Source organism: Parus major, chromosome 1, assembly GCF_001522545.3.
Source record: "Parus major isolate Abel chromosome 1, Parus_major1.1, whole genome shotgun sequence".
Classification (NCBI taxonomy): domain Eukaryota; kingdom Metazoa; phylum Chordata; class Aves; order Passeriformes; family Paridae; genus Parus; species Parus major.
The window spans coordinates 39,860,826-39,886,512 of NC_031768.1; the positions used below are offsets into that span (position 1 = coordinate 39,860,826).

The window sequence follows — 25,687 nt, forward strand, 5'->3', positions numbered from 1 at the left end:
TCCCTACCATACAGGGCTACCCCACAGCTTTCATGTAGATAGACTTCTAGAACAAACCAGCAGTATGAGGCTGACAGTGCAGCAACAGACTTCAACTTCTCATTATTCTCCACAGAGCTCAGCAGATTATCCTGACAGTTTGGACTGCTCCTCAGTGCTGTTGGAGCAGAAATGAAGTCCAATTGGAAACTAAAGATTTTGCATTGGGCCCTAACATAATTAAATAATAAGTTATAGCAATATGATTCTCCTCCATGTACATTTTGTTAAAAGCACACAGTAGATTTTTCGTATGACTTGAAACATTTTCAGTCATTTTTATGGCTATGTAGATAAGATAGAATCTTTAGTGTTTCAAAAACACAATCAATGTTTATTTGTTCTCATAAGTAATTCATGGACCCAACAATATTCAACAAAACTTCATTTTTAACAGATCTCTTAATGAGCATCATTTTACAGAAAATCACCAACAAATAAATATATGAAAACAATTGCTTTTGACATCACAATGGTTAAACACATTAAATAATTCATTAAATTGTGCTTTACGTCAATGAAAATCCCTAGGTCTACGAACTATCTTTTAAATAGGAATGGAAGTATATATGATTACTCACAATACAATCCTTCGGTAGCAGAATTCACAAACATTATTGCACATAAACAGAAGGAAAGTTCTTAAAGAATAAAATAATTTACAGACTATTAATTTATTCTTTCATCTTAAATATGGCAACGGATGGGAATTCTTTATTTTTTTCTTCTCTTCCAACATTTATTTGAAATCACAGAGCTAGTGATATGGCCAAGAAGAAAACCAAGGACATTGCAGGCTATGGAACCCATTTCCCTCCACAAAATGTAGACAAAGAAAGTATTACAGGAACCAAACTGAAAGAAGTGTTACAGTGAAATTGGGTACCTTTTTCAAATGTGCTTTTTTTATTTTTGCCACACATCGGGAGGATACAGCCATCAACTCCAGCTGAATGACTTTATTGTGATTAATCATCTTGTATATAGTATTCCCCACCAGTCTGGAAACAAGATAATCCTTATCCCAGACAAAAAAGAAAAAAAAAAAAAAGAACAATTCCATATGTATCAGGGGAACAGCAACAGAGGGAAGAAAAAGTGAGATATGTTTTAAAACAGCAGCGCTCATAACTGATACAAGAGTACAGGTAGGAAACAAGATCCCACTAGGGCAGAAGGAAGCATGTGTTAACAAGAAGACCAACTTAGGAAACCTCCTGATTTAGTCATGGATGTCAAATCTGAAACATCCCCAGACACAGAGGTGATGTGACCTGCCATTTGGTTGAATGGGTATGATACAGTTACAAATTGTGGCTCTGGATCTGACTTCCATCACTTTTTTGTTCTGTATTTTTGTTTTTAGTGAACAGCAAGTAACTGCTGCATATTGGATAGAATCCCTAGCAAGCCTATAACAGCCTCACTATTAACACAACAGCAGTGGCAAATACCCAACATCAGAAACAGTGCCATTTCTTTTTCTTTCTTGATGGTGAGAAAGGTTTTTACTGTCAGCACTGATGAGAGGGGAAGAGAGGACAATTTTTCATTCCTTAAAAAGGCCATAAGGCCATAGGGTGAGTGCTTGGATTAGACATCAAATTATCAGGAACAAGTTCTAATGACAAAGCATGTTTCTCTGTCCACTCCAAGCCTACAGTGAATTATAACTGGAAAAGGCAGGGAATGTGATGGGAGAGATTAGCAAGTACATCTCCATTACAAAAGAGTGAGATTTGTTTCATCACCACAGTAGCAGAAGCCAACTGCCTTCTTTAAGCAACAAAATAATGCCAGGAAGATGGACAGAAATCCTATAGCATCGTTGCTCATGAAGCTTTGGAAAGAAACAAGCTGCCCCCTGATCTTACATGAGCCAGTGTAATTATGGTGAAGTTTATGCTGTCAGAGCAATGAAAACCTGGGATAACAGAGATATGAAGCAGGACCTTTATTTTGCTTTTGCATTACATTATTTCAGGCACAGTGCCCAAGACGAAAAAAGCTGCAGGCCGGTGTCTTAGAAGTCAACCCGAAGGTGTTTCCAAACTGCTTTATTTGTCATGCGTAAGGAAACTCTGCTAAGAAAAATAGGATTGTTGGTGCAGTGAGTTTGCTGGCTGGATCTGCAGCTGGAGCTAGGGAAGGAGGTGCCAGGTCCTTCAGTCCCAGGGCTGTGGGCAAGGTCTTAGCTGCTAACTGCCCACCCCTCTCAAAGCAACCCCCAAAAGAGCAAAAGCAACAAACCTACTGCTGCACAGCCAGGGCTGCTAGACAGGCTCCAGAGGGAAAAAAATAAACCAAACAAACCAACTTCATTTTTAACTAAATCCCAAGCAGTAAGGCAAATCCCATTAACATAGATGCCACAGCACATTAACAGCTCTTCAGGACCCTAATCTTGACTCCTGGGAAATAACTGATAAAAAAGGTTAGGCATCACATTAAGATGTTGCCAAACTATTCAAGCTAATGTAAACCACCTAAAAACGGCTTTGGCTCTTCTCATTAGGCTTTGTTTTGTATGAGGCAGAAGGAACAGTCTGGAGAACAGTTGGTGTGCTTAGACAGCTGAAACTGATACTTACAGTCACTGGTGAGGCTCCAGGGAAGTATTTCTAAGCACTGTCTCCTCTCCCTTGAAAAGAAAACACTATTTTCTAAATGAGAAATGGGCCCCAATTGCTGTCAGCAGCATGGAGAGGTGGCCTGCTGAGCAAAGAGGTATGAGAGGAAGGGACAACTGATCTTTTGCACTTAGAAGGAAGAGGAAAGCATGCCCTACAGAACAAAAGATGAGTTGGAATTTATCTTACATCCTTGCTTACCTTGCTCCTTAATGTGAATTTGGCCTTGCATCTTTCCTTCCACATGGCTGGCTTCTCCCCTGCCCCTCAGGGTCTCCCCAGCACCCCGAGCTCCCTGTGCTCATGGAAACAAGAAGTGCACCTGCAAATCCTGGAGACTGAGCATCAGGTACCAAAAGCAACCTTCCCCTCTCATGCTGTTTGGTCTCCAGCAAGATGTGGCAATGGATGCAGGAATGGGGAGATGCAGCAGTTCCCATCATCCCTGTGTCGCTGACCAGAAAGCTCCTTCCTCACAGGGCCAGGGCCAACCCAGCCTAAAGCGCTGGTGCCAGCAGCTAAGATGTCAGATCACTGCAAATTACCTGCACTGTGCTAAAAGTGCAATAGTGCCAGTGAGCCTTAGCTCTTCATGGCCTCACTGTCCTGCAGCCAGGACACCCAGAGTGAGCTTCAGTTCTCAGCCGTCAAGATTTAAATTTAAGTCTCAGAAAGTTGGTGTCCATACGTGAGTGGGGTGTCTGAGTGCCTCTTCCAGGTGATGGGGGTCCAAGCAGCACCATCCAGGAGCCCAAAGAGCTCCTCAGTCTTCCCTAATGCTCAGACAGGAAAACAACAATCTTCCTTTTCCCTTCTTATAAATGTTGAGATGGGAGAGGATGTATATGAACCACAAGTGGAAGAGGTACCAGGGACCAAAACCCACACCTACTCACCCCAAAGTAACACAGTGACAATCAGATGTAAAGCAGCATAGTGTTAATGAACTACATCGATAATGAGGCATCATCCTGGTAGCTCTCCTCACTTCTTAATGCTATTATGGTATTTCATTTTCAATGTATTATCGTATGCATTAACTGTCAACAGGATCATTAGATTGTATTTTTGATATTCTGCATAGATAAGTAGCAATAGCATTGTCAGAAGAAAAGAAGATACAGCATGCACAAGAAAAAAATCCAACTTTAAGGGACAAATTTTCAAACTGAGCCTCTTTTTTCTGTAACCCATTATGTTTTCAACCAACTGGATAGAAACCTTGAATTTTGAAAACAAGCGAGAAATGTGCATCCACATCAGGTACTCCAGTACTTCTAATTAGCAAATCTGTAAGGTAAAAGCCATTCATGCATGCAATAATATACTTTCAGCATCTTGATTTAGCAGCCACGTTGAGGCACTTAGAGAAATTTCCTCCTAATGCTTTACATTTATGCCAGAAGAAGAAGAAGGAAAAAAACTCTCTTAGAAGATCTATGGTGCACAGGACCCTCTTTTTAAAATTTCACTATTACGAATGGAACAACATAAAATCTTGGAATAAACAGATGCAGTTTAGCCACAAGAATGGAACACGTGGAGGAAGAACTCATGGAATCTTTTTCTAGACAAGGAAGAAAAACAGATACAGGTCTCTCATCATGAAAACAATAAATTTACAAAGAATCCTCATATAGAGTAATAAATATCAAGACTTTCCACATATCCATTATGTATCCTATAAAAATGAAAGCTGATTTTTTTCTAGCCACTACTGTAGTTAGAGAGAAAACCAATTTAAACTGTATGCACTCAGCATCAATGTATTTTAACAGACAATATAACAAACCTGCCTACCTTCACTGACAACGTGTCTCCAGGTTTTTACAGCAAATCTGGAAAATGTCGCACTAATATTTAAGCTTTTCCTTCTCTCTCTTTCCTCTTCACTGGAGTTTGCTTGACCCCTTTTGTGAATGTGAAGGCAGATTTCATTGCTCCCAGCCAGATAATCTCTGTGATGTGTGCTCAGCTGCCACATGGACCTCATCTCTCAAAGCTTGCTTTTGCCAACACACTTAGAAAGATGGCTCCTACCTGGCTGGGCTCGGTACTCTCAGCACCTGCAGGGAAATAAGTCAACCCCTCCACCACCTCACCTATAATTGATCTCTGACTGCTGGCCTTTGGAACCAAGCAAGAAATGCCCCAATCCAACACTTCCTATGTCTTTTTTAATCACCTCATCAAATTCTTCCCTTAATCAAAACACAGCATGTACAAGTTTGAAGGGCAATGTGTGCACCTTCTCCATTTCATTCACTACAAAGTTATGCACTCACAATTGCAATGAACAGTACGAAATAAACCAGCTCTCATGTCACAAAGGAACTGAGCCAGGTATTTTTCCCCAATTTATCATTCATGTCTGCACAAGTTTTAGTGGCTCCAATTGTACAGGGTACATCTGTTAATGCAAAAAATCTCTCTCTTCCACCCATCCTCATACTTAGGCCTTTGAAGGAAGTTTTTTCTGACAGGAATCTTATTCTACTGCCATTTAATAACACTAGTCAATACCTATTGAGAAAAAAATACATTCTCACTGGCAGAAACCAAGAAAAACTTGGAGATGAGGAGGGGGAGTTGTCAGATGAGGTCTCATTTACCAAAGCAGTAGGTCTCCCTTGGCTAATTCCCAGATAGCCACATTGCACAAACAATCTGATCCTCTCATTGGTTAGGCAAGATGGAAGTGCATCACCACCTTGCAACCTGACTATTATAATCTTCAGTAACAGCTACTTCTGCTGCCTCTTCCCTTGGCCACTGGTGAGCTCTCTGCTCCCGCAGGAGTCGCCGCTCCTCTCGCCTCTTTAGCCGGTTCTTCTGATGCTCCTCTTGCTTGGAGTACTGGAAGCGCTGCAGGAACAGGTCCTTTGCGTATTCATACAGCTGCACGTCCAAGAAATTCAGCTCCTCTATCCGTTGCCGCACATCCTCGCCGATGTCCACGTTGGAGGCCCGCGTAACATTGAACTGGGTGAATGGGGAAATGAATTTCAGGTTGAATGTCCTCTCAAAGAGATACTGTGTTTTCCTCTGAAATTCCGTCAGCCCGAAGAAGGCCATGTTTTTCAGATTGTTCTTGGCGCTTTGGAGAAGAATCATATTTCTCTCGCTCTCGTTCATGAATGTCAGGTTGTAGCACCCCACCAGGCTGAGGTCTGCCAGCATGCGCACCTGGCGGTTGCTGGCCAAGTTGTAGCTACAATCCATGAATTCCTGTAAGCTGACTCCAGACCAGTCGTCTCCTTCATAACAGGTAGGCAGCTCGTCTGGTGTTGGGCTTCTTCCATCGCACATATGAAGGGAGGTTTTCCACGTCGCACCCCTCTGGACGTGTTTCCATTCACTCAAGTACCGTGACACTGGATCCCTCAGCATGGTGATGTAGTAGAAATTCCTGAAACATATAATTAAACACAGTTTTAAGATTTCAGTAGATTTTCCTATTTATTTCCCCAGTAAAACTGTTACCCAACACTGGCACCACACCCTTCACTTTTTCCAGTACAATGTAGGCACTTCACATGACTCTTTCTGAGACAGTAAAATCTTCATAAATACCGTGAATAAAATACAAGGTAAATTGGGAGGGAGATACGAAAGAAAATAAGCAGTTATCAGAGAAACAGAATTACTTTGACCTATCAACTGTTCAGTGATAGTTACTTTATACAGAAACCAATTAACTGAAGTGTGCTCCCCTCCACATTGAAGTATTAAACACCAGCAATATCAGAAACTGTGTGAAAAGTGATTGAAATAATCCAGCCACTTTGCTTCTGGACTGAGACATGCATGTCTCACAAGATGCTCAGGATGATGATCCCTACAGGACTTGGGCACAACCTAGGAAAAGCATCAGCAATTTCATGTGGATGGTGCAAGTGCTAAAAATAACACCATGTGGAAGACTGGCATGAGCTATCTGCTTAAGAAGATTATTAAGTGGGTTGGAGGGAAGATAATAAGAGACCAAAAATCCATTCATGTGACTTAATTTTAGGCAAGTGCTTGATTGAAATTATTTACAATCATGTGGTACAAAAGCATTTGTTGGTGTAGATTATTATTATTATTCAACCTCATCTGTCAAGAATATAAAAGAGACACCAAGATATATTGATTTGAAATAGTGAAAATGACCACAGAACACACATTGTCAGTTCATCTTCTTGCTTTTAAATTCAGTTTGTATATCATATTTATGGCAACCTGAAAGGGACTGCAATTAAATATGCATCAAGGAGGCTTTCACAGATCAAGGTTTTTTTTTTTACCGAGGGATGTTCTGCTCAATAATAACTCACCTGAATTGTAAGGTGATATCATAAACACAAAGCAAAACTGAAATACTTATGATTTCTCTCAGCTAGAATAACCAGAAGAAGATTCATGACTGAAATTAACACAGGATCTAGTACAAAAATAGGCTCGTGAGTTTGCATGACTCATCTTACTGCAAACTACACATTAATAAATCATGAGCCCTAAGATTTCTTAAGAAAAGTCTGATCTCAGTATTTTTTCTTCAGCCTGGAGAAGGATGAAGAGAGTAAGCAGGAAGCAGAGAAGGATGAAGGAAGTAAGCAGGAAGAAAGCTTGCTGAAGACAAGCTACCCTGTAAACAAACCAACATTTTGGGAGCATCATCTCATACGAGAGCTAACTCCAGTAAAATGAAAAATATCAAAATTTGTAACAACCTCCAAGAAAATTACTTTGCTTTTGCAGGTATCACCTACTTCCTGCCGCTAAAGATTCACCATCTCCATGAACCTTAGGTTAACCATAAAAATATTTATTTCCCCACATACTGCTAAATATGCAGATATATTTCCCAGTGCAGGCAAAGCAAAGGGAAACAGGTCTGAGTGCTTCATTCTTATTCATTCTGAATTTTCCACCTACAGGTCCTGTAATATATTTTCCAGAATAAGGTTATGAGACCAAACTATGGACTATGTTGTGCTGCAGGGTAATTTCCTGAGCTTCTATCTAATGGAAATTGCTGTTTCAAGACTTATTTCACAACAGAAGCTTTATTGGTGGAAGGATTTAAACTTGGGAGTGTCATGGATGTATTTTCACTATCACTTGTACTGTAAGCCATGATTTCTGTCAGCATCAGATGATACTTTGAAGGATGATATTTCCAGAATCATTTGTAGCTTGGGTCTTCTCACTGCTGCTCACACATGGCCAAACTCCACGTCAGCTGTTTTGGTCCCCTTCAGTTACTTACACAGCCCACATCGACAGGGGACCCAAGAAGCACACAACCTTTCATAGACAGGTATTTCTAAAATCCTTCTTTTGCTGAAGAGCAAGAAATCTTCCTATGTGCTCTGAAGTATAGTTCCACTATGAAAAAGCAGTTTTGGGGCACTTCAGGCACAGCATTCTCTTCTCAGATTGGATGCTCATCTCATCTTGGCTCTACACTGCATGTATAAGAGCACATTAAGAACTGCTTTCCATTTTACAGGGAAAAAAGGGGATGCATTTCACAAGTGCTGTGCAGATAAAACAGCTCAACTTTCAAACACCCATCAACTCTGAGCATAAGAAGCTGTGGTTGCAACATCCACCAGGCACTGATAGGGTTGTGAACAAAAATGGCTGAGACCCCAAGGGAGCAGAGATGAAAAAAAGTGGACAAGGACTGGCAATCTTTGCAAACATCTGCATCAACAAAAATGGGGTATTAGCTTAGTCCTTGTATTGCTGCTCTTCCTATCTTCAGGTAATTTTGGATGTTAATATGTGGTAACAGACAGATTTAAAAATTGCTCTAGACAATTATTTATACCTCTAATAATAGTTCTGTCTTTCATCTCCCATCTCCAGCAGTCCCAGTCAAGTATGACTCAGGGCAACAACAATTAACAAAAATACCTCCTTTGCATCAATCATTTCCATTTCATCCCTGGATATGTAAATGTGTTTGATGTGCAATAAACAGGAGTACAAAGCAAATGCATGGAAATGAGAACGGCACATCTTTGCGTAACATCCGCAGCTTCCCTTCTGCATGCTGGGCCAGAAACCTTCGTCAGCCTGCTGCTGCTCCTCCTTGTGACTACCTGACTTCTGCAGCTGTTTTCACTGCCCAGATAAATCTGCTGCTGGTTTCTGCAGCTTCCAGAGAGTTGCCTTTTTCTGTTATCCACTGAATGGCTTCTTCATCTGGCTGACAACCTATAAAAGCAGCTTGACGTTCATTTAGTTTCTGAGGGGCTGATAACTTATGCCGCAGTTTACAACCTTCTGATTAACCTTCTGGCTGTGACCTTTTTAATCAATCTGAGGTTAGAAGATCTTAAGATTTCCTCCACCTAATCCTGGACACTGTCCAGATGACACTGTTATATGCCACCCCTGGACTGGGGGTATGCTGCACTGAACTTGTGCACAAAGTTTTCCTTCAGGGAAAAGGGTGTCACGTCTCTAGAATAATGATACAAGTAAACATACAAAGGCCATGAGCATTTGTTTCAGCTGGATAACTATATAAATTATAAAATTATCTTAGGAAATTGTTTTCAAATTTTTTTCAAATGTTGACATTTATGGAATAACTATAGAAGCATTTTGGAGCCCTCAGTGCCTCATATACAAGCATTCGATCACACTGGGAATAGCCAAGGAGTCAGCTCTTAAAGACAAGAAGAAGGCTGTAAGAATATGAAACAGGATATGGCCTTTCTTCACTGTTCAGTAAAACAGCATAAAGGTAGCTAAATACTGAATATGCCTGAGCCACTCTGAATACCAATGTGCACTTGGCTCTCATTGGTGTAAATGACTCTCTTGCATCACCCATGCTCACGTGGCTGTGTTGTGCTCCATGACTACCCACTGTGGGAAATACTGAGCAAATAATTAAGTAATGACTTCTGTTACCCTGTTTGTCAAAGCAAACTCATCACAGACATCTTGGCTTCATTTTAATAGACTTGCATCATTGATTACTGAAACTACTGTCACAGACACACTCAGTGCTTAAAGGGTAGCCAAAAAGAATATGCTGGTATGTCAGGGAGAAGATATTCCAAAGAAAATATTCCAAATTAATTAAAACTCATGCAAGTTATATCTATATACTATATTTATGTAATCAATATCTGTATCAGCATGTGCATGTGTTTGTATGTAAAAAATCACACTGAAATCAGGCCACAATCTGCATTTGTCAATGACAGAAAAATGCAAATGCATAACTGTGTGTTTGCCAATGTGTCTTGTGACTGTTTCTATGAACACATGGACATGTAAGAACAGTCCAGATATCATTTCAAACACCACCCCACTAGTCACAGCATTAGCTCCTTCTGAAAGGAAATTTTATGCAGCTTCCCCAGATGAAGCAATCTCCTTTTGAGCATGATGTACTGAAACTAATGGATTATTGACATTGTCACTGTGGGATACTTGATTTTTTGGACAGGTGATGGTCACAGCAAGGGCCTGATGATCCATGCAAGGGCTCAAACAACCACCAGTTTGAAGTGTGGGCTGCACACTGCTGTTTACCATAGAATTATAAAGTACCTGGAAATTCCTAAGGCTCTAGTCCTACTTGCATGAAATCCAATCTCTTCATTAGCATTAGGCAAAGAAAACCTTTAATTAATAGAACAGATAAAACTAGCTTCTAGTTATAACCTAAGAACATGTATTTCTTCCACATTATAAGGTATTTTAATATAAATACTCTAATCTTACATTAATCCTTCAGTAGTATTGCATTAATTCTTCAGTAGTACAGTTTAGAAATTAATTTCAGAGGAGCAGAGTCTGCTATAAGCAGAGGTGATCCCAAACCAGGGAATTTTGCCTCTTCTATCGCCATGGAACAGATGTCCCAGCTGAGAGAGATTTAGTAAAATACGTGAAGGATCACCACACACTGTGAACAGAAACATCCTATAGGGTCTCCTGGGGAAGAAGGATGAATGGCATCTTCATAAAAGAAGAACAGCATGCTCATGGCAGTGGATGCAGAGACAGAAGAGTATTTGAGAGCTCTTCTGAGATGGGGAAAAAGAGTCACCAGAGAATATTTTGGAAAACACTAGCAGACAGAAGAAAGAAAAACCAAAGTGACTGACAAATCCAGGTGCACCATAAAACCATCCACATTGTGGATCTTCCTAGTAGAAAGGAAAATAAAAGCCCTGGTCAAGTTTATGTCCCAAGTGGAGATAAGAAGTTAGTAGCTTTAATTGTGGAAGTGAGTGTGCTCCTGAGGAAAGGTATGAAATACCCACTAAAAGCCATCCTGTCAGCACATTTCTGCTACCAACAGAGGTTGTGGCAAGATGAAGACTTAAGAAGGATCAGCATTATGTGAACAAAAGCCTTATACTTCCCAGTTTTTTCCAGATTCTCACAGGCAGTAACAGAGCTAGCCCACAATCAGTAACCTCTCTTTGGGCAAAGTACTGCCAGTATGGGTAATGGTGAAAGGAAGAGGGTAAGCAAATGAAACAAAGGTAAGTATAATGTACAGCACATGTACAATTAGAATAAGAACATGCAACAGGAATGATGGAGGAAAACAGAAAGCAAAGAAACATTGTCAGGCTGATCTGAACTGGTCAAAGTCACCCCAGTGAAATGCAGATGTATCAGCTCAAGGCTGGCAGCATTTCTGTGCAGAGTATCACTGCATCCATGGTGTGCTTAATTTACAGATAAACTGCCCAAAATAACAAGAACAGACTGTATACTTATCCAGAACAATGGCACTGTAACAAAAATCTATGAAACAGTGCACAAAATATATGCATGTCCATCTGGCTGCAGGAAACACTGTACAGTTTATCCACCAAGCCAGACAGATAAACCCTAGCTGTCCCACAAACTTTTGCAAAGATGAGGTAGCATGAGCATGTAGGCTTCTTAAGCTTAGTGTCTGTCACAGGATGCTAGACACTGTGATGGGATGGTGTTCTAAGAAATCCTTTATGTAAGTTTGTGACCTTAATACTATTAGCTGTCCTTTCAGGTTTGCATGGGTTTCTTTACAAGACTATTATGGAAAGAACAGCCACCAGCATTAAAAAGTGAAGGTTTATCTACTCTTACCACATGCATCACCTGCTCAGCATGTACCAACAGCATTTAATTGGCTGTTTTCTCAGAGGATCTGAGCACTCCCCACTTCTGCAGTTTTTATCTGGGATGATGAGCACTTTACTTAAAACAATGGCTGTAATATTCTATACTCTTACTCCACATTAAAGAATAACTTAGCAGAGTGAACCCTGCCCTTGGAGCCAAAGGGTCCTTGCCTGAAGGGACCTATTCACAGAATGCAAAGTTCAGGCCAACACAAAAAAAAAGTAACCACTAACATAACTTTTTGTAATGAGGAAGAAATAACCACAGGGAACCTCCATTTCACAACTCTTTGTACCTACAAGACATCTACCAGTCATGGTATAATATCTCTTTCTAAACATGCTTATAGAGTTGGAGCATTCCCCAAAGTAAAACAAAGTTTTAAAGCAAGTTCTGCATTGTTTCATACAAATCTCCAATCCAGCAGTTAGAGAAACAGTCCATTATAGTTTTGTTGTCCTTACTGATATTTCAGTATAGCAGCGTGACAGAGGGAGGGCTGGGAGTCAGACAGCTGGGGCTGTAGTTCTGGTTCTGGTAAGAAAAGGCAGTTGCTTGGGAGGTAATTTGTGATGACACAGACTGTTACATGCAAGAGAAATGTGGTGATTGGGCACTGGGAAGCACTTCAGAAATGTGAAACCTTATATTTCCTTGCATGTTAGGAGGAATATGCCCTGTCACCGGCTTCAGTTTCTTTTACGGTCATTCACTGCTTTCATCACAAAACTCCCATTTTTTCTGTTTAGATATTGCAAGCCCTTTTTTCTTTAAAAATATCCTCTGAAATATCAGATTAAATTCTGTATCCATGCCATCAGAAAAACCTCAGGAAAGCTTTATAGCACTGGTTTGTTTGGGTTTTTTTGCACAGTTGTTGATCAGAAGATTAGTGTCCTACACCTGATTAAAGAATGACAGATAACAAGGAGTGTCTTTAGAGATCATTCACTCTTTGACATCAAACAATTTTTAACAGTAGTGATTTAAGGTAATCCAGATGGGTAGAAGAAAGGGAGTGAACCTTTGGCAACACAAATGCTACACATAAAACATTAGGAATTTTTCCACCTAAAGAGTCCAATTTTCCTTGATGTGAAGCTAGAGCAAATTCAATAATGGCATAGAGCTATGCAAAGATATGAGAAGAATGAGATATTAGGTAAGCTATTTTAACATAGCACTGGTTCACAGATTCATATAATACAGAAAAAAAATGAGTTTCAAAATCCAGCACTACATCTGTACTGAAAACAATGGTAAGAACCACTTTTGTGGAGATTATATTTTTTCTTTTTCTTAAATACTTCACGAATGAAAACAATTAGCCTAGGACTATGCAAAATAACCATTTCCTTTTAAAATGCTGCCTGCTTTTAGAGTTAGGACATGTGATTTTGTACTTTTTTTAAACTAATGAATAATCATGACAATAATAATCACATTCTTGACATCACATTGCCACATGCCCTTCAAAATTATCAGTGAAAATGTATCTTGGGACCTACTGCTGCTAAAGGATAGTGGGAGTGCTGAGAATTTTTTTCTTGACATAGGAGGATATAAATTTGTGAGGATACAGATTTTAATGACGTATTACAAAGATATGCCTAAGACATTAGGTGGAGATCAAACAGCAGCCTTTCAGCACCTAAGAAGAGCCCAGTGAGAAGATACAGCAAGGCTTTTCCCTCTTGTGCATGGAAGGATAGCTAATAAGGGACAATAGTCATAAACTGAAAAAGCTGAGAATAAAAGGAAAACCATTTTCATTATGAGAATAATTGGGCATTGGAAGGTTTTGCCATTAGCAGTTCTGCATCCTCCCTTTGGAGATTTTGAAGATTCAGCTGGACAGAGCTGTGAGAAGCCCCATCTATGCTCAGTGGTGGCCCTGCTCTGAGCAGGGGGTTGGACTTCTCCTGAAGCCACTTCCCACCCCTGAGGCTGTGGGATTCAGATGAAAGTCCGCTCTCACCAAATGTACAGTCCTGACAGACAACACATGAAACAAGAACCGACTCACCAGCTACATTATCCCCATTCTCCCTTGTTCTTTCCCAGCCACCCTATGAACAGTGCAGAGGGTTTTTAGTCTCTTTTAAGAGATTCTGTTTTGGTTTTTTTTAATATGATTTTAACTAGGGCTATAACACTCCAGATCAGCACACCCTGAATTATTAAGCAACTTCATGAGTATTTATTTCAATGGCATGTTATTCAGTATAGAGTCTCCAGAAATTGGAGAGGACAGTGCAGCTGCTACACATCCCTAAAGAAATTAATTCTGTTCACAGGTATCAAGTCTGGATCTTGAGCAGCTCCTAGGCTAATGAAATTATGTGGTTACCCATGGTTTTAATCCCAGTATTTTAGAAAATGCACATGGATAGCATATGAATATGTGTGAGCTCTCTGAGCTAATACGGGTTTTTCCTGTGTGTTGCCTTCAGGATTTAGGCATAAATTTTCAAACACAGAGCATAAAGTTGGGCATTTTACTCTATATTTAAACATGTAGGTAAGCTCAGCCTCACTGGAAGTGAGAAAAATAGAGAGTTGTATGAGCAGATATGAAGAAATTTGTTGATTTATTTAGGGAAAAAAGATCTCAGAGACATCACAGTGCCCTACCTACCCTGCCAGCACAGATAACAGCACTCAATTATCCCTTTCCTAAAGCATCCTAGCCCCTTTTAAAATATCCTTTTCATGCCATTGCTCCTACTGAAAACATCTTGTGAAGGCTGCTTCTTACAGGTAGGAACACAAGTCTTATTCCCAGACAAAACCTGGTCTACTTAGTTCCAGTTGTTCTTGAGTTGACACTGCAAATACAACAAGGAGATTATAAATGTAACATCAGAGAAGGAGAAACAGCATTTAAGCTGAAGATCAGAGAGGAATCACACCTCTCAACTTTCAATTTACAAAGCTGAACTACTTTTTATTGTCTCCTCTGATAAGAAAAATTTTAAGTGACCAAACTGCAGTCCCAAAACCTTTGGGTCATGCTTAGATCCCTTCACTGAGTTTTCTAACATCTCAAATTTTCATGCTAGCTTTTGATAGGGGGCTTAAAAAAGTAAGGAGCTACTGAGATTTATTCTGGGTTTTGATCATCATAGCAGTCCTTTCCTGGCATTGGAACTTGTACAACTTCAAAATTCACTATACATGGCTAGAATTGAGCAAATTTCACACAAGCCTTTGGAGGTGCCTTGTACAATAAACATTCCTTACTTCCACCGACAAAGTATTGTCTGATAGACCCTCACATTGCATTTTGGTTTTTATGGGGCCACTTGACTCTGGAAACTCATACTCACTGTGTCACTGGCTCAGATGGCCCCTGCCCATGGCAGGAGGGTTGAAACTTGATGGTCTTTAAAGTTCCTTCCAACCTAAGCAATTCTGTGATTCTATGAAGACTCCCCCTACCTTTTGGCTGGTAAACACTCAGCTGATAGAGGACAGCTGTTTCTGCCACCTTCAGATGCATCAACCGTGCATTTTGCACTACCAAACTTCATCTCCCCCATTTTCATGAAATCCTCAAGGTCATTAAGCAAATTCCATCAATATACTTAAGCTCTTAATGCCAACATCATTAATGGAAACATGAAATAGGGTCAGAGTTAACACTAGCCCTGTGGAAATTCATGGATAACTTTCCTTTAAGTTTCTCTTTCAGCACATCCTGTTTTGTTACCAGCTTCTTGTTCACCAGAAAAATTTTATGCTCAGCCTCATGTTTTCTGCCTTGTATAATAACTTTGCAGATGCTGGTCTATCAAACACTTTATTGAAGGTAAATTTCCATTCTGCTATCAGAGGTGGATGCTAGATATTTACATGTCACAGCCCAGAGGCTGGTGGCCCCAGCTTTGGTGCACGTGAGAACACAGAGGTTGGTTGAGATGGAGAAATGACAGTTTGTTTCAGAGTGAAGTGATCTGGAATAGAAATGTGTAGACAAAGAGATTTAATGGAAAAACAAACAAGCTTGATACAAATTGTAAATCATTTCTTGATGAGACACAAATCCAACGAAGTTCCCTCCGGTGATTTTTGTTCTTTGCCTAAATTATATCAAGCTCAGTTGCTCTAAGTATTCCTTAAATTGCTGAAAGGAGTGAAGGAGCAAGAACCTTGCTGAAAGAAATACAAATTCAAAATGCAATAATAATTCCAACAGTGAGAATTGCATTTTTCTATCAAGCACACACAACAACATAAAACATAAAACAACCCTTGTACCTCTAAAGAAACAGGGTGTGAGCACACAGGAGGAAATACTATTCAAAAGCAATAAATGTGTGTCTTACAAGATTCTTTAGAGATATGCAAGGCATTTGTGCTGGAAAGAATAAGAAATCTTTTGTGACAATGGAGGGATCCATTGCTCGCATCACCCCCATTCTATCTCATCACTACTGTGCACAGCTGATTGCTGTGTCTCAAAAGAACGGTGTAAATCTGAAGAACATGTGGCCTCTTTACTCAAAATTGGTTGTTTCTTTTTCTCTGCCCTTGCTATGCCACTGCACAGAAGGGAACATGAAATAAGGGTGCACTTGCACTGCTGTCCTACTCACCTCCTCCCTGAGCTGCCTCTAGCCCCAGCCTGGGGAGGAAGTTCTGAACTTGCCTTTCTCAGGAAGATGCTACGAGTACAGGGGAAATGAGTGAAGGGGATGGCCCACAGCAGAAGTGGCAGCAGAAAACAAGAGCTGGTCAGAGGAAAGAATGGTGATGAGAGACAGGGGACAAGAGAAGAGCAAACCAGAAGACAGCGCTGCACAAGGGACCTGCAGTTTGAGCTGTTCTGCCAATATAGCCTTAAAGGGTTACAGGGACCCGTTTGGGAAGACACACTTCTGAAGAATTCTGATACCTTTAGTAATGGGTAACAGCTTAGCATAACAGGATTCATAAAACATCCCTTATGCATACAGGACAAACCACAAAACCCTGCTCACAATCAGTTGCCAGTCTCTCAGCAGATGCTAATAAGGTTAGAGTCCCTGTTTCAGAAGAAGTCTCATGCCTGGACAACTGAGAACTCCTCCAGCTCCAATGCAAAAAGGCAGGGACACAGAAATCCTGCCTATTCACTAACTTAAACAACATAAGGCCCTTCATAATGGTTCTAAAGGAAAAAATCCTTACATACTTTAATGCAGAATTATGAGAGACCTGCCATCACAAGGGTCCCGGCTGCCTGCAGGAATACACTTGGTTGGTAAAATTCAGTTTCAAAGAGACTCTGAAAAAACAATTTAAATGTAGCCAGATGCTTAAGTCTTCTGACATTTACATTTCTCCAGTCAGATTTTGTTAGGTCTAAAACAAAGCAAAATTAGTTATTCTAAATTCAAGTACAATGTTTATTTTCATTTTTGAAGGAGCTATTGCTATCCCATTTTATTCTCTCGCTAGGTAACACTTGCAGCACCAGCATCACCAGCATTCCTTTGTGCCTGGCTTCACTGGAAACCAGTTTGTGCCACAAGTATAACAAGCTTCCTTCTCCAGCTGAGTTTTTTCTGGTTTCCAACTAAGAGCTCAGTAGCAAGCACTCTTTTCCAAGTCTGGGATGCTCAGATAAAAGTTCTGTTGGATTTTTCACTGCAATGCATTTTGAATCAGTACAGTATTTCTGCTCAATTAATAAAGTAATTAACAATAAAAAGGGCTCAGTAATTGAAATCCCTTTGAAAGTACACTAATTTATTCTCTCTAAGCTTTGCCTCAAATCTTTATTATTTCTGACGTCAAGTAAAATGACCATAAATTATAAATTATTATCACAAAATCCAGGCATCACAATCATTTTCTTGTCCTACATGCTGAATTTTTAAAGCCTCCCATAAGGTAAACATGACAACACAGATATAAAAGAATTTCAGGTGATTCAACTAACAAATATATTATAAGATAAGTGTTCCCTATTCATACATTGAAATAGTTCACAAAACCTAGGGAAATTACCCACTGTAAAACAAAAATGCTATTTTTTTCCTCCTAAAATTCCTCTTCTTGTAATGCAACTGTATAATTTTTCCTGTAAGCCAATAAACAAGAAGATGTCAGGGTATTTCAATTAAATACTTCCATGACAGACTGCTGACTTTCCATTTTACACTGAACTTTGTGTTTTACTAAAATACTTTATAGCATCTCAGCAAACCTAGAAATCTTTGGTATGAATATATATCTCTAAGTAAACCCAGAAATGTTTGGTACTGATAATATAACTCAAATGTAAGCAAAATTGCCGCTTTCCTTCTCCATTGATCTAATAGGTATCTTTGTACATACATAAATAAATGGACACACGTACATACATAAAATATCCACAAGGGGGCCCTCTAATATTCCACAAATCTTAGCAAAAGCTTAACTTGTTTTCCAAAAAATTGATGTCATAAAGCTTTTGTCTACAGATCCTGTGGCATCTTAGAGAAAAAAAACTCTTTACCAACTAGAAGTGACTGTGTGATAGAATTCCACACAACAAAAACCGTAGTTTGAAAGGGAATCACTTCTTATGCACAATTTCCACTATACACTTAGCATGCACAAAACTTTGATCAAGTTTTTCCAAGTTCCCTACTTGCAATACCCAGCCAAAATGAGACCTTTTACACACAGAGACACAGACACAGAACCAGATCACACTCCCATGGTGAGGCAGCCTGGTTCTGTGTTATATTGTAATTTGAAGGCAAAACCCAAAGTGAGCGACCATGTGTGATTTCAGCCCTGTAATAATGCATCCCTAGGCACCACAGTTAAAGTACATATGGTATTAAAGTTATTTGCACTCAACTCCCTGCAGATATGAAAAGCAAATTGTTTGTCATACCTTGTTGTCTGCTTTAACATTCTGAATGTCTTACAGACACTGTGTTATAAGTCCTCATCTTCTTAACTCAGCTGTAGCTCTGTGATGTTTTTATTATTTACCATACCTTTGACCTTGGAATACCTAAAAGAAATGGGACCATCTCCTTCTGACCTTAAATCTTAATTAACCAGGCTTAGTCACACATGCCAGGCTGTGGACTGCACTGCACCATCAATTGTGGATGTTATGCTTTGAGAAAGAAGCTAGTAAGATGAAATAAGTCTAAGCTTCTAAACAACTACTATGAAGTATTCCTTAATTTTCAAGAAAACTAGATAGAGATTATATAAATTCAGTCCTGCAGGTACAGCACAAACCCACCAATCTGCTAACACAGTCAAATTAATCTCTGCACCTTGATCTGCAGCACAAACTTTAAGCAAAGTTTCCATGGTTTCTCAGGGATACAGCTGTGTGATACAGTCATGTTTAACCCATGTCCATGACAGAGTTCAGGCTGCTGCAAAACTTGTGCATTCACATAAAATAAAACACCCAAGAACCTAATAGGTCTCCATAAGAATACTGGCTCAAGCAAGTCATCATGGATGCCTGTGGCTCTGTAGCTTTCCTCTGAAATGGACAAATCCTAATCAATGAAGCACATCTGTACAGTGGCAAAAAAGCACTTCCCAGTCCCTTCAGGCCATGAACTGACTACTTGAAGCATGACATTTGATTAGCCTTATTATCTCAACTCGTTTATACATAAATGTTTTCAGGGCCATGAAGCCATCCAGCCTTTATTAAAATCCAGTCACATTCTCTGAACTTATGTCCCCTTCTCTTCCTTCTCCCTTACTGCTTTTTGTCTGTAAAAACAAGGAGGAATTTTTTTTTTTTTAAAAACTTTGGTTATCATCTTCGCAATTTTATTATTGTCAAATAACCTTCTCCTCACACATTAGTGCAGCAGTCTGCTGCCATATGCAAATAGGTCAGGCTTTCCAGTCTTTCCCCACAGAGATATTTGACATTGAGACTCAACATGATCTAGCATCTTTCTGAACTAAAGGCCAGGGGAATCGTGTGTGAGACTTCATTTTCAGAAGTATTGCTCACGGAAATTAATGAACATCTGTGCAGATGCTGAATGTGAATTCAGGCAGCAGACAAAGTCTATCTGAAACTGAGCTTAAGGTCTAAGAATACCTACTAGTAAGCATGTTTGTCTTTGGATTTCTTCCCTTCCCTTTGAAGAGCCAGAGTGCTCTTCAGGTCACAAACTTTTCTTGTTCCAAAAGGAGTAGGATGATGACAGGGTTATGAAAGCTATATCAGCATTAACAAGGAGCAAAGTTGCTGATTTGTATCCTAAGCAACACAAAGACTTGAACATAAAACATTCATTAGGATTTTTTTAAGACTCCATAAATTTCTTCCTGTTTCATATGGAGTATTACTCAATGCAAGCATAGAAGCGATGCAAACAGGAAAGCAAAATTCAGGTTAAATATTATATCATCATGAATATTTTTCTACAGTTTTAATCACTTCATTCCTTTTATTCCTGTCTTTTATCTAACAGAGATTGCATAGTCTGGGTCAATCTCATTTGTGATACATATATTGAATATTACGTAATTTAACATCAATTAACACCTGTGAATTTAAAAAAGAAATCTCATCAGAATTGAGCAACTAAATATATGTATGTTACCTTCCCAGAAAAATTAGCTAAAAAAGAGAAAAGGTTGCAAACTAATCTGGGGGGGGTTTTTTTGTGTTTTTTTGTTGTTTTTTTTTTACTTTGAAGATGTTCCTTTTCAATGGGCTTTTTCTAAAGCAAAATTTTGCTTTATAATTGTATCATTTTGAATATATAACAAAACTATATATCCAAGTAGTCTCACCAAGTGCTGCTTAGCACTTGTATCCCTTCTCTCCCTCTGGAGATAGAAACCACTGTATGTTCAGGCTAAAGAACAGCCCTGCCTGGATGAAAAGTAAGTTTGCATGCACATAGACCTTTATTCATGACACTTTAATTTGCTTCATGGCCTTAATAAATACACCAGCATTAAGTATTCTCATGCAAACCCCAACTCTAAAAATAACTCGCTTCTGACATTCTTTCATGTTGTTTCCAGTTACACTGCTTTTACTACAAGGAGAAGTAAATTAGTACAGGCTGGGTTTTATCATTGAAATCCTATGCTTCCTAGCTCCTCTCTCATTCTTTGGCACCACTTTGTTTCTTTTTTCCTCTGTTTCTTCTCTTCATTTTCCCTCATTACTTGTGTCCTCACACAGCAGTAGCATTACTTCATGCCTGCTGGAGCTGCAGAGGAAGCAGAGCATTTCCATGTACCACAGACTGTTGGGCTGATACAGAAGAAATTCAGCTCTCTCCTAGCCAAGTTTAAGCCCATTTGCTCCTGCACCAAGTTTCTCTATAGAGGGAGCTGTCTGCAGGGAAAATATGTGTGTGAATGGGATGGTGTCACTCAGAGCCCTTGTCAGCCCCAGAGCTGCGGTGCTGCTTGTTGGGGTGGGCACAGGGGCTGTGCAGCTGGCTCAGGAGGGCAGGCTGAAGGCTGGAGCATGGGGGACAGCTCTCACCTGGAGCTGTGTTGGTTTAGGTATGTGGCTGCTTCTCCACAGGCCATTTTCACGGTGCTGCTCTCATCTGTGTCCTTTGTCTACATGCTAACTTTTTTTAACTGAGATTTTTTAATTTTAGCTCACTGAAACTGAAACTGCCTTATTTTTGCATCCCAGGCTCACAGACTCTCTGAGGGCTCAGTTTAGATCCCTGTGCATTAGGTATATTACTGTTAGTTCAGGCTTTCTTAACAAATCTGAGAGCCAAAGATTATTTTGAAAACCTTGGTATGCAGTCTTCTCCCTTCTGCAGGTTTACCCCTGTTATTTAGAGTTATATATTGGCATAACCCTATCATTCAGCATATGGCATGTGGCATCGGTGTAACTTTCAACGCCAGATATCCTAAGGCAGTTATAATATCATAGTACTGCAATTGGACTTTATTATTTTAACCTAGTCTGGATTTATCTTTGCTTCCTAAAAAGGCTTTAAGACAATCATGTTCTATAAAAAGAGCTGAATTAAAAATAAGATATTAAAAAGGTGTTGAAGTAGCTACCTGACATGGTAGATAAACCCATCAACAGCTATCAAATACAGAGAAATCACCAATAAGCAAGAAATTCTCAAGTTTTGAATTTTTCAACCAGGGGAGAATATTCAGGGGTATCATCATTACATGTTTACCTTGTTCTTGTTCTCCTTGGACTCTCCATATTTGTAGGCAAGGTCCTTTAGGTTAGATGGACCTTTGGTCTGACTCAGCTTAGCCATCCCTGTGCCACTTGAAGCCACCCACATAATCGTACTTTTTTTCCCTCTGACATTGATGAGAGAAGTATCTCATGTTGATGAGTTAAGTCAAAGAAAAAAAAAATTTAAAAATCTGTACTGTTTTAGTCATATGCATAAGGAAGAATCTGGATGTCACGCTTGCCATAGAAAATGTTCTCTCACCTTCAATAAGAAATCTGTTTTCTGTTTTCTTAAAAATGGACGTGGGTGTTACAAATGGCAGTTCTTTACCACTTTTAAAAATGAACGCTTTCCATTCATTTAAGAAGAGACTATCAGAAAATATATTATTACCAAGGGTTGGTAGGAGGCAACATCAAACAGCATGACAGCTCTGAAAGAGAAACGAACCATGGAAAGAGACTGAATGCAGGGAGCGACCGCTGAGCTTCAGCACAGCAGACAGGAGCATCCCATGGAGGCCATGGCACAGAATGGCAGCTGAGATCTTCAGGTAGGCTGGGAAGTGGCTCAGCCCCTCCTGACTACTCTGCCACTGCTCCACTCCAGGTCTGCATGTTGCTATGTGGCCTGGCACTGCAGATATGACCCATGGCAAACCTGGGCAACATGTAAATACCAAACCTCCACTGGTTTTATGTGTTCATGTGTGCTATCTGATGGACACAGATGCAGAACAAAATAGCCTGCTATGGCACAAAACCAATTTGCTGACTCCTTCTGAACAGCTTGAATTGGCAAGTGGTTTTATGTCAGAAGAGCAATCTGCATCATTGTTCAACCCAGCTTTTGAGCACATACTAAGATATCGAAAGCCAGTTCAACTGTATGGTCAAAGCAAAAAAAAAAACCAACTGTGGCCTTCGTACCTAACCTGTTACAGCCATGCAGGAGTAATTCTGGATTTATGAGTGTGCAAACACACCAGGATGATCTGTTTCCTTTTCCTGCGCTGGGCACTTCTGTGTCTGTACCAACTTAACTGAACCTCTGCAAGTCTCTCCACATAATACACATTTCTTTGTGTCACTATGCTACAACTATATGGATGAAAGTAAATGACACAACTAAAATATTACATTCCTTAAATGTTGAATATCACACATAAAATTCAAGGAGTACAACATATTTAATTACTAAAGCATATCAATTCCACAAGACAAGTAATGTATAAAAGCCTCTGTTTACAAGGTGAAATATTGTCTAGGGAGTTGGAAAATGCCAGAAAGAATATTATTTGTGCAGCTTTTATTTTGCCACTTATTTTATATTACCCGACTTATTTGCGATAAAAATTATTATTTTTCCATAGAACCCCTGCTTTGTACAGTGCACTGAACAGGCAGTGCTCAGTGAGATGCCTGTTCAATATTTCTTTTTATCATCATCTGAAAGCCCATAGTTCAGTGTTTTATTTGCAGCAGATTGCACAGGCTCTGCTCAGGCACAGAATATCGCATCTCCTCATTGCTTTTACTATCACAATCATCCTTGCACATGTACTTAATTTCTTTTTGATTAGTATTTCCTACAACTCCTATTACAGTCATATCCTTGCACTTTTGCGCACCAAATCTTGATTTCTTTTGGGTCAAAAGGAAACATAACCAAAGACCAGGGACAAATTCCTTCCTTGAAGAGACAGGAGGTACACAGCTGCAATAATCTCATGAGCAATGGGAGAGGCAAGCTTGAGTCTCTTAGGCTATAGAAGAAAATAAAGAAACATCCCTCAGTTCCTATACACCATGACCAGCTTTTGGCAAAAGCAGGCCCGACTGCAATTTGGTGTGGCGCTCACATCTGCAGATACCGTGGGTGCCACAAGGATCCTGAAGGAAGGTGTTTCCCACTTGTGCTCCCCAGGAGGGACCCATGGGGCTTCTCAGACTCTCCAAAGCAAGCAACAGTAATGCACATGCACAGAGACTCCTCAGACACCTTACAAATCACAGCTATGGCTTCCAGTGACAGAATCGAGCAAGGTTTTGAGTATGAGATTCTCCAACTTGGTACTCACTCCTTATGGCTTGGAGCCTCAGATGACCTCATTAATACCATTAACTTTGTAAATGAGGCCACCCCTTCTCTGTTTCATCTGGAATTCTGAACTGGAACAATACTTTAAAATATCAGCATCTTGAAGATTTAGTAATTCATCTACCTTAGAGTCTTCTTGTGTATACCCATTTCAACTGTGCGTGGCGCAGGACAATGGAATGGTGGTTGTTTTGAAAACCATTATTACTACACATTCCACTTCCAACAGAGATTGAATTCAACAGATAATTCAACAGACATTCTGTGGATATTTCATGGACATTTTGCAGGGGTGGTATATGACAATGTGCTCAGCACATAAAGTGGGGGAGAGAGGAAGGAAGAGGCATTTGGAGTGATGTTGTTTGTCTTCCCATGTCACCCTTACATATGATGGGGCCCTGCTCTCCTGGAGATGGCTGAACCTGGAGAGCAGTGAATTAATTCTTTGTTTTGTTTTGCTTGTTTGCATGCCCTTTTTATCTTTATCTCAACCTATGGGTTCTCTTGCTTCTACCTTTCTGATTTTCTCCCTGAGCCCACTGGTGGGGCAGTGAGTGAGCAGCTGCCTGGGGCCTGGTTGATCACTGGGGTTAAACCATTACACTCTCTCACTTTTTGTTTGGAAATGGCTCTCATATTCTTCATGGTGTCTTTCAGGCAGTACAAATCTTAATGAAGAAATGACTGACATTAATAAGGCAGTAATGTGTTTACATAGCTACCACTTAGTGGCAGATGCTCAGAATAACTAAGACGCAGGTAATGGACAATTAACAGAAAGATGATTTGGTTTTGTCCACCTATTTCTCATGAAGAAATACATTCCTGAGTGCAAAAACTGACTCCAAATAGTTGATAAGGGAAAAAAATATCTAATACACAAGGAATATTTGATACACCCATAAATAATACAACGTTTTCCTTTTTTTAATCCAGCGGACATATGGATGAAATAGGTATTGTCAGTCAGCCAACAAGTAACATTAATATCCTTTAAAAATGTACTTCTAGGCTACACAGAAAACTTAATTTAAAATTCTGCTTAGCACTTCATACTCACTAATGGGCACAACTTCACAGACAAAGTTTCTTGAAGACAAAAATAACAGCTCAATTAGATGGGGACCAGTTGGCCATCTTGTCACCATTACCACCTTGTACAAAGTTAAAGGCGTGTCTATGCACTTTGCAGAACAAGGACAGCCTTTAACTGCCTTGCTGAACCAGGACATCAATTATTTGTGATCATTAAAAAAGGTATTATCTAATTCATTATGTAGTGAGACAATTGTTAGCACAGTAAATTAGCTGGATGATAGGTGGACTATACATGCTAGGAATTAAAGCAATTACAGTGTTATTTTCTCTGACAGGGGTTTATTCACTCAAAGTGCAAGTAAATGACATAAATATGAATAAACAAATAATTGTCACAGTCGTATTTAAATTCTGGAGATGTTTTGCATTGATCTGAGTTTGAAATGTGGCTGCTACAGGCCTCAAAAATCTGTAAGAATGGGACCTTATCCCTCACAGGAGAAACACAGGTTACAGAAGACCTACTTCTGTCCAAACACCTGCAAAAGCCCAGGCTGAAATGCAGAGGTGAAAGGATGGGTA

General features: G+C 39.7%; 1 protein-coding gene across 1 annotated transcript in view; it reads right to left on the reverse strand.

Annotated features, from left to right (window-relative positions):
• Positions 1-345: 345 nt before the first annotated feature.
• The window catches only part of HS6ST3 (heparan sulfate 6-O-sulfotransferase 3), a 272,238-nt gene continuing 246,896 nt past the window's right edge, over positions 346-25,687 (reverse strand). Inside the window, exon 3 of the mRNA XM_033513785.1 lies at positions 346-6,078. Within this exon, the coding sequence (XP_033369676.1) occupies positions 5,373-6,078 (706 nt within the window). The 3' untranslated portion in view covers positions 346-5,372. The remainder of the gene's footprint in view (positions 6,079-25,687) is intronic.